The following is a 10,000-nucleotide window of genomic DNA, read 5'->3' as shown; positions in this document are numbered from 1 at the left end:
GATATTTGTCAGGCAAGAGGATAAAGTGTCTTCTTCCATGAGTGTTTTCTTTTTCACTTACCGCCAAGTCGTACTGCTGACTGTGGTCCGGGAGACTCCCTTGGTCACTGTCTGGACGTGTATCCGAATGGGTAGCGGCGTATTGCATCTTCTTCTGTCTATCCATCCTCCTGAGGACACACATGGCCACCATCACAGCCCCGGACACGATGATGGTGAAGCAAATGATACAGGCCACGATAAGGACGTTTTGGTCCGCTATGACGTCACTCCGTTTCGTGGATTCTGATTGGACGACAATGTTCAAGGTCACAGCCTTCCATTGAACCGGAAATCCCTGATCCGTGGCGTTAACTGTGATCGAAAACGTCCCCATATCATCTTTGCCCAGGTCTTTGTTTGATATAATTTCACCGCTGAACTTCCCAATCCGAAAGAGATCGGAACTGTTTGTGTTGACAATGCCGAATGTAACGATCCCGTTTTTCTTGACGTCATAGTCAAAGGCGTTGACCTGCGAGATGACCTGGTCTAGTTTGATAGGTATGTTGACGAACGCGGAATCATTTTGGTCTGTGGGAAACAAGAACTGTGGTTTGTTGTCGTTGACGTCAAGAATATCGACGATAATTTGGGCCGATGATGAAAGCTGTCTCTGTCCATTGTCTTTCCCGATGACAAAGAACGTGTAGCTTTCTTGGACTTCTCTGTCAAACGTGTATAGACTAGAAACGCGCCCTTGTGAATCAATCTCAAACGGAACTGCGTCACCTTGTCGTACTGGTGACAATGTAAGGGACACAACTCCACCCTGACCTTTGTCTGGATCGGAGACAGAGATATTACCCACAATGCTGTTTGGATCACGATTTTCGTAAAGGTAGAATTTATATGTTTGTTTGGTGAATGTAGGCGTTTCATCGTTGACGTCTTTGATGTTTACAATCATTGTGGCAGTCCCTGTTCGTCTCGGAGAGCCGTGGTCTATGGCTAAGATTTTGAATTCATACCTAGATTTGTCTTCCCTGTCGAAAGATCTCAGAGCTTTGATAACGCCCGAATCCGGAGTGATTAGAAAATCTCCATGGTTGTTTTCTAGCTGGTATTCGATGATCGCGTTGTCTCCCTCATCTATGTCAAAGGCGTTCACGAAGGTCACCGTGTCTCCAACGATGTTGTTTTCGATGATGTTTTGAACAAAGACTGGTCTGGTGAATTTTGGGCTGTTGTCATTCTCATCCGCCACCATGATGGTGATGAGCGCTGTGTCATTGAGACTTGGCGTACCCTGGTCTTTACACGTTACGTAAACGTCATGTGTCGAATTCTGTTCTCTGTCCAGAGGTTTCGCTACCATGAGTTTGAAACTCCCTGGTTGAAGCTGTTGGAGCTGAAAATGAGGCTCTGATGTTTCACACGTGACGTTTCCGTTCTTTCCGGAGTCAGAGTCAACCACATTTAGCACTGCTACTACAGCACTGGGCTGTTCCGTTTCTGACACATACCCAAGAGGAAGGTCTCCGAGCTGCACAGCATTCACAGTGACCACGGGTTTATTATTGGACGTATCTAGTACGTTGACCTTCACAACGGCTTGCGATGACTTCCGGGGCGTTCCATTGTCATGCGCGTCAATGAGGATATCGTACAAACCGCTTGACAGAGCCTGCAGCAGGAATATCTGCCCTGTCGTCGAATTGACGGATATTTTCCCAGACACACCGATATTTGTGTTCGGTGTGTTGCTCAGGGAATACGTCACTCTTCCATTATCTCCAGAATCCTTATCAGACGCCGAAACTCTTATGATTAGGTAACCAGAACCCATATTTTCGCTGAAATTTGCCGTGTAGAAGGTTTGAGAAAACTCAGGTTCATTGTCGTTGATGTCGTCAACGTATATGTTTACAGTCAGTTTACCTTTACGAGGCGGATTGCCCCCATCGCTTGCCACAACTTCAATCGTGTAGGCATCTTCGTCCTCTCTATTCAGCTTTTGCTTAAGTTTCAAATTGACCTGTGGAGTTCCAATAAGATTCCGACTATACTCTATATCAAATATAGGACTTTCCGGTACAATAGCGTAGTCGTTAATAGAGAACTGTTCACTCCGATCTGCATCTGTGGCTGTAGCTAAAGGACTTGAAAAATCCGAAGGATTCGCAGACTCCAAAATACGAACACTGACCGATTGTTCTGGAAATATCGGACTGTTGTCGTTTTTATCCGTGATGAGAACTTTGACTGTGAACGTGAAGAAGTTATTGTTAGTCCCACGTACCGCAACGCTGAAGGACACGCTGCAAGCGTCCGAAAATGGGCAGATCGTCTCTCGATCAACCACACCATTGAAGGTGATGTTTCCAGACACTCTGTCTATGTTAAAGTACTCACTGTTCTCGTAACCTTCCGACAAAATACTGTATTGCAGACTTGATCTGTCTCCCTCCCCAACCAGGTTCAGAATGTTTGGGGTCGTAGCGATGCTCCCGACAAAACTCCCGGACGCTTGATCTTCGATCTGCGTGAAGGTGATATCCTGAGCGAACACTTGCTGTAGGAGAAATATAACAAGAAAGACGAGGATGGCATTGCAAGTACTCGTACCCTCAAAACAAATTTTGAGACCCATTTTCGAAATGTTGACTTACAATTTTCAATCAAATGTCCTTTGAAGTTTGAATTTGCTTGTAATCTTGAATTGAATTTTATCAGAACATGTTTTACGGTAACATCATTCTCCTGACTAATTCGCAAGCGTATCCTAGATTACTGAACATGTGTTGACTTTTATGAATAAAAGAAAAAATCTTAATTGTATTTTTGCAGATTTCACACTGTGTGAGAGTGCATGAAATAAAAGTATAAATGAAACCTAGAGGGGGGACTGTTATTCTTAAGAAGAAAGATGGTGGGGGTGGTGTTGACTGCTTATGTTCTGGCAGATGTGAAGAAGGACCACTTCGGTATTGACTTTATGATGATAATGACGATGAAGGTCACGTGTGCAATCAAATAATCAGTGTGTAATCATGGCTTCTTTCCGCTGGTCTCCGACTTAATCAGTTTATCAATCCCCGGGCATGAATGAATACCTCTCTAATTGGCGTCAGAGCCCCCTGGCGAGGAATTACAGACGAGACTTCTACCTGGACACCGATCGATAGATGCCACTAGCGTTCAGGAAACCGGGGTTTAAAGTTAGCTCCAGTAGTCTTGACGGTAACATCATAATCATCATCATCATTAAGTTCTTGATTGCAGGCCTTGATTTGGCGTGCGTACGTTGTATCCACGAAGTGTATCTAGTTGTATATGTAGAAGTTCGGAGAAGGTTGGTTTTGCTGATTGGCGGCTGTGGAATTGGAAGGACAAAGAAGGGGGGAAAATCGATGCTAGAGTAAATAGTAGACTAGGGTGGTCTCCCCTTTAATGGATGATTAAATATAATCACGGTTTTAGGGGGACTTCCGGTAAACCACGACTTTGACGAATGGCTTCACCGTGTGCGAGTTGTTGTGAGTGAGTGACGTTGACGAATCGCCTCACCTGGTAGTGAGTGAGTAAGTGAGTGATTGAGTAAATGGCCTCTGTCGGACTGTGACTGAAATGATTTTTAAATGTTATTCACTTCGTCGATGATATGGATCTTCATCGGATGACCTGACTGATTCAATTTCACCCTTGGCTTGACCTGAGGAAACAATAAAAGGATTCATTAAAAGAATAAGGAAAACATTTTGATACGCTTGAATAGTAGGTCCTACACAGTCTACGTACACATGTAAACAAAAGTTACCACCTAGCAAATGTGGTTGTTGATTTTGAACTATTCAAAGCTTTAAAGTGCTTCACTCATCCAAAAGCATCTTGCTTAATTATTAGGGGTAAATTTCTATTTAGATCGGCCGTTGTTGATATAGCTTTGTGACTATAAATCAATATCGTAGTACGATCCCCCCCCCCCTTCTCTCTCTCTCTCTCTCTCTCTCTCTCTCTCTCTCTCTCTCTCTCTCTCTCTCTCTTCTTATATTTTCTCTTTTTCTATCTCTCTATATGCATCTTATTTCTTCTGTTTCTCCCCCCCCCCCTCTCTCTCTCTCCTCTCTCCTCTCTCTCTCTCTCTCTCTCTCTCTCTCTCTCTCTCTCTCTTATGCACTATTACACAACTATCTCACCCCAATTGTACCAACACGCAGGATACTTAAAGCACATACTATTTTTCTTATTTATATTGTAGCTACTACAGAAGCGCATCGAAGATATTCAGAGAAACTAATTGCGGTCATTAAAAGTAATCGGTTTTAATCTGGGACGATATACAAACAAATTGGTGAAGGCTGAGAAACCACGATATATCGACATTGTGTTTGTATTCATATCGATTGGGGTTTTAAGTACTCGAGTACTTTATGGTAGCTTAGAGCAGACGAGAAAAGAAGCTTTAAAGCGTGTTTTCGAGTGGACGAAGGAAGGTTGAGTGTGTGGCAAAGCCGATATATAATAATTTGTAAAGAAAAGCTTCGAAAAAGAAAGTGTTTTAGAAAATTGTAACGGAATTATTATTGACTTCAAAGGGAATATAATTTCAATTATAAGTAGTAATGAGTTTATATTTGTTTTGTTAAATATCGATACACTGTATTAATATAAGGAGACGAACAATAGAATGGCCGGATAATTGAATGACTGATTGTTTTGATAAATAAATGCATGTTTTGTTTGCTAATTTTTCTTTTATTTTTTATTTGAAGAGTGGTTGGGTGTTTCCAAAGTGTTTGTTTGGTGGCGTTTTCGATACCGTAAGTTCCAAAGAACGCCATATTATATGAACCTATAGGTACTTGACTGAAAGAATAAGTGAATGAAATAGTGGATAAATGAATGAGTGAATACCTGAAGTAATGAATAAGTAAATAATAAATATACTGACAGGTGGATAGATATGAATGAGCTAACAAATTTTCTAAGAGAGCTCATGAAGTGAAGAATTAACATTGACGAAATTACGGAACCAAAAATCTTCCTGCAACAAGCGTAATAGTAAACATTGTATAGAAAATACTTTTAGGAATCGTATTTGGTATAAACACGCAAACTTGAAAACGAAAAATCGTGTGTACAATGCTATAGCCAAATAATATAACATTGGTTTTGAATAAGAATCGCCATGGAAATTATTTTAATAACCCGCCATGCTTGACCAATCAACAATAATCTTTTGTTAATGTGCATGAAATTGAAACCGTCACTTTAGAAATATTGTGAGTATATCTAAAACTCTGTTTAAAAAAAGAGAAAGTTTATTAAAGCGTAAATTATAACCCTTCGCTTTTTACGAACACGGTTTAACCCTTTAACCTCAATGTTGGAGGTTCATTCCTCGTCCGCAATATAATCTGATTATATTATTATTATGTCTGTTTAAAATGCAGGCCGAGCCAGCAAGACAGCAAACATCAATGCGACTCAAGCGTTAAATATACTACTCTCTTTATGAACGCGGTTGTGTATGATGTCATATGAACTAAAATTGAATCGCGGGTGTAAAAGGTTAAAATGTAAGGGATACGGTGTATCATGTTAAATGTTAAAGAAAAGATTCTTTCAAATTCACGATAAAGCACTCCTTTCGCTTCATTGGTGTGTCTTTATTTCTATTGATTGAATAGCCTCCCTTTGATTTCTCATTTCTCGCCTTGTTGTAACGTTGGCCAGTGAAATAGCGGTAGTCTTTTAACGAGACGATTAAAGGCCGTTTATTCGCCCGGGTGACGTGAATGGCAACATCGCCCCGATAGAAAAAGGGTTTGTTTAGGAGGGTTATCATTCTAAATGGTTTGCCTTTGAAGTCGAATGCTTGGGGGAGGTTAAGGGGTGCTCTGATGATTTGAAACTGTGGTGTGAGAAAATAAATCTTACGTAGGGGTTTGAGTATGTACTGTCACGTGGGTTTGTATGTGTGTGTGTGTGTGTGTGTGTGTGTGTGTGTGTTGTATTGGTGTGTGTGCAATGTCGCTGGGAGGTATCGTGGATAGGTGAGTGGTTGGATGGATTGGTAGATGTGAGTGGATGGATAGATAAGTGGATATGTGTAATCCAAAGGATGGATGAAAGATTTGATGGATGACAGAATGGATGGATGAAAGGAGGGACGAATGGGTACATGGGTAAATGGAGAATGGATAGTTAATTAAATATGTTGACTTGCAACTGGATACGTTGATGGATAATTGAATGGACAAATAGTTGGAAGGTTAGATATATAGGTGGTCGGCGGATTGATGGGTGGATGGATAGAAAGATGGATAGCTGACTGACTAAATGGGTGGATGTATGGATGGACGAAAGGCTAGATGGATGGATGAATGGCTAGATAGATGGATGAAGGACTGGCTAAATGGATGGGAGGATAGATGATTAGATGGACGGATTGGTGGATGGCTAGATAGGTTAATGGTTGGATGGATAGAAAGATGGATGAAGTCCGATCTACTACTGTATTTATATCAACATGATAATGATGTTGTTAGGTCACAACTTAAGTTGAAAGGTCAGAGTTTATCCGTGCGTGTTATTGTTATGATGGTCAATCTTGTTTGATCTACGTATGTATGTAGTACGTGCGTACGCACAGTTAGCCAGGACAAACAAACACACACACACAACACTCATATTATATATATATACACACACACACACATAGCCACACACCGAGACATTCCTAGGGGTACATAGACCAACCAGTTGTTTAGGCAATGAAGGGAGATTTGATGCTTGGATAATAACGGCACGCTTTATATTACTATAAAGATGACCGCATAAATACGTTTACATAATAATAAGGCTGTAAATAATATAAGGAAGGTATTTTGAAGTCTTTTGTTTGTGTTTTTTTTCCGTCTTCAATGTCACCCACCCAAATCACTGACCAGACTCAACATCGCTTGGTTTTTAAACAAGACGAGATCCCTGACGCGCATCATCGTTTTTGTCATCACTGTCACCCATCCAATCACTGACTACCCTCAACATTGCTTGGTTTTAGTACAAGACGATAAACTACACAGTCATAGCAATATGCCATCATAATATTATTGTGGTATTGCAGATAATAATATTGAATGCCAGACCAAATATACGTCATAAACCCTTTTCTATGAATGGTGCTGAGGTGAAAGGTCATTTTCATATTGTATGTGACGTGACAAAACATATGTGATAAATCGTTTCAAAACAGTATTATGTTGGAATTAGGTGTTATATTTATTATTGTACATCAGTGTGATTGATATGTAAAAAAAAAAAACAAACAAAAAAAAACATAAATAAATAAAATCTTTTTGTATTTAAATTAATTTGATTTTGTTTGAACACCCTCCAGAACTGAAAGTGGAAAACGAAAAAAAAATGTTAGAAATATTGCCACAGAACGTAAGGCAAAAGTCAATATGTTTACATAAAGTACAACATGTTGAAAAGAGAAAATAAATTTCGCTGTATTGTCGGAAACCATCAGACAATAATTGTCTTAACTTATTTGGATGGAAAAAAAAAAAGGGAACAACTTTGCAATGAGTTATGTTGGAATCTTATCATGTGTGTAATTCACTGAGACACCACAAGGCGTCTAAAACAAGGGGTTTGCTGACAAGAAAAGTAAGGGGGGACCTCAATTGGTTAGGAGTAATAACAACAACAAAAAACCCCAGAGAAACTAGAGTGGTAGGGCACAAAACAAATTATCGTTTGAACCGTTGCCTTATTTCTTTATTGCTATGACAGGGCTAATGTCAGAGTCTGGTGACAGTTTTATTTCCCCCACCCTGTGATCAGCCCAATCTGCGTGTGTGTGTGTGTGTGTGTGTGTGTGTGCGCGCGTGTGTGTATGTGTGTGTTTATATGTGTATGTTGTGTGTGTGTGTGTGTTTCTGTTGCTTGTGTGTGTGTGTGTGTGTCTGTGTCTGTGTATTGGTTTTTAATGTTTTTTAAAAAAATATTACTATGTGTTTTGGTGTGTAGAAATATAAATTGTTCACTCTAATAAACACAAACAATTTTTAAAAGAAAGAAAACCAAAACAGCCAAAAAAAAAAGAAAAAAAAAAAAAAAAAAAAAAAAAAAAAGAAAGAAAGAAAAAAAAAAACAACCAAAAAAAAAAAAAAGAAAAATAAGAAAGAAAAGAAAAAAAAACAAGAAAGAAAAAAAAAATTATAAATAATTTTTAAAATTACAGAGTGTAGGCAAACAAACAAGTTGTATATTATACCATCATATATTATAATTGTGTATATCAGAGAGAATGTTTTGTCAAATTAAAATCACAAAGGACGAAATTATAACATATCGACACCGTTTCCCATGTCATAACAAGGAAATTGTTTTCATAACTGATTATTTTGATACAACAAAACGGCGGTTACAATAACAGCAAACCCTGATAAATCGACTTTCCTTATTTTTGCCAGATAAAAAAATTAAATAAATAAATAAATAAAAATTTACTTCATATTATTACGTGACCCATCGTCATTAAACGATTTCGATAGACCGTCTATGTCGACTTGAATTGGACCCTGAGAAGTGAATTTAGAATAATTTTTTTAATGATTAGTAATACGAACTTTGATTTGTTTTGTTTTGTTTTTGTCGTTGTTGGTATGTATTTTGTTTGTTTGTTTTGTTTTGTTTTTTGTGTGGTTTTTTTTTTTTTTTTTTTTTTTGGGGGGGGGGGGGTGGCGTATTTGTTGTTGTTTTTATTTGTGTGTTTGTTTTTTTTTTTTTTTCTTGGGGGGGGGGGGTGTTTTTTTTTGGGGGGGGGGGGGGGGGGTTGGTTTTTTTAAATTTTGTTGGGGGGGGGGGGGGTTGGGTTTTTTGGGGTTTTTTTTGTTTTTGTTTTTTGTTTTTCTTTTGTCTTGTTTATTTTTTTTTGTGTGTTTTTTTTAAATTGTGAATCACCACCTACAAGCGGTTTTTTGTCAGTATGAATAAGATACGCAGCATAGATTTAATATAAAAAATATCAGACTTGGGTCGACTATAGAATAATATGCTTTATTTATTGACTAGGTGGGTCACATTTAGTGGATACTGAATGTGCGATTCAAAAGCTCAATTCAATGCTTTCTGACGCGTTGGGAATAATCTTATTCTATCGATCTATAGTGGTAAAAGTTTTATGATCAAAGTGAGAATTATCTACATGTTTTTGTACGAAGAGCTAGCTATGACTATGACATTGTTGTTTATACCGAACGTGTCAAAACAAATCATTAACTTTAACCCAGGTCACTGCGATGTCGCGATGACTTAGACATGAAATTAGTAATAAAAGCAGAATTAGCTATGAGCATGTACAACAAACGTGCAACTAAAGACACAAGCGAACCTACAAAGAAGAACAAGGAAGAGCAAATATAGGGAGGGGGCTAGTGAGAGAAGAAGTAACATAACGATAGATTGGAGAATGAGAGAGAGAGAGAGAGAGAGATAGAGAGAAAGAGAGAAGATCCTTAAAAAAAAATTCATCATCATCATCATCATCATCATCACAAACCATTTTCTCTCGGGGGGGGGGGGGGGGGGGGGGGGGGGGTTTCATTGTTATACTCTCCATTTCAACAATGTTGAATTGAACTGGTAACTAACTCCATTCGGTTATCAGACCTGCAAATACATGTCCTTGGTAAGTTCTTTGTCTGGCACTGTTTCGATCATCACACTTTTTTAGATTTATATAAGTACCTACTTAAGAAAGCTTTTAAAAAATGTACGCCTACTATGATTATTAAGAAACAATACATACTATCCATAGTGAAGGCATTTGTTGTTGTTTTTAATACTTTGTTTTAACTAAATAGATTTGACTTGAGAGTGACGAGTTTTGATACGATATTATCTGGAATTATACTGACCCAAAAGTCGTAAGATCAAGACTTCGAGGTCTTTGTACACTGATCTAACTCAGGTGTAAAATGAGTACCTGGCCATTAACAGCTTT

The 10,000-nt window shown here is 38.6% G+C and overlaps 1 protein-coding gene across 2 annotated transcripts in view; it reads right to left on the bottom strand.

The window, feature by feature from the left end:
• LOC144970647 (protocadherin beta-13-like) overlaps positions 1–10,000 on the bottom strand; it is a 66,523-nt gene that overhangs the window by 34,526 nt on the left and 21,997 nt on the right. For both annotated transcript variants that reach the window (XM_078910479.1, XM_078910480.1), the window contains exon 2: positions 62–3,694. In XM_078910479.1, coding sequence (XP_078766605.1) covers positions 62–2,632 — 2,571 coding nt within the window. In that variant the 5' untranslated portion in view covers positions 2,633–3,694. The remainder of the gene's footprint in view (positions 1–61; positions 3,695–10,000) is intronic.

The sequence above is a fragment of the Berghia stephanieae genome, chromosome 4 (assembly GCF_034508935.2).
Source record: "Berghia stephanieae isolate SIO BIC M18660-M18661 chromosome 4, UCSD_Bste_1.3, whole genome shotgun sequence".
Classification (NCBI taxonomy): domain Eukaryota; kingdom Metazoa; phylum Mollusca; class Gastropoda; order Nudibranchia; family Aeolidiidae; genus Berghia; species Berghia stephanieae.
This window is presented reverse-complemented; position numbering and strand designations above follow the sequence as displayed.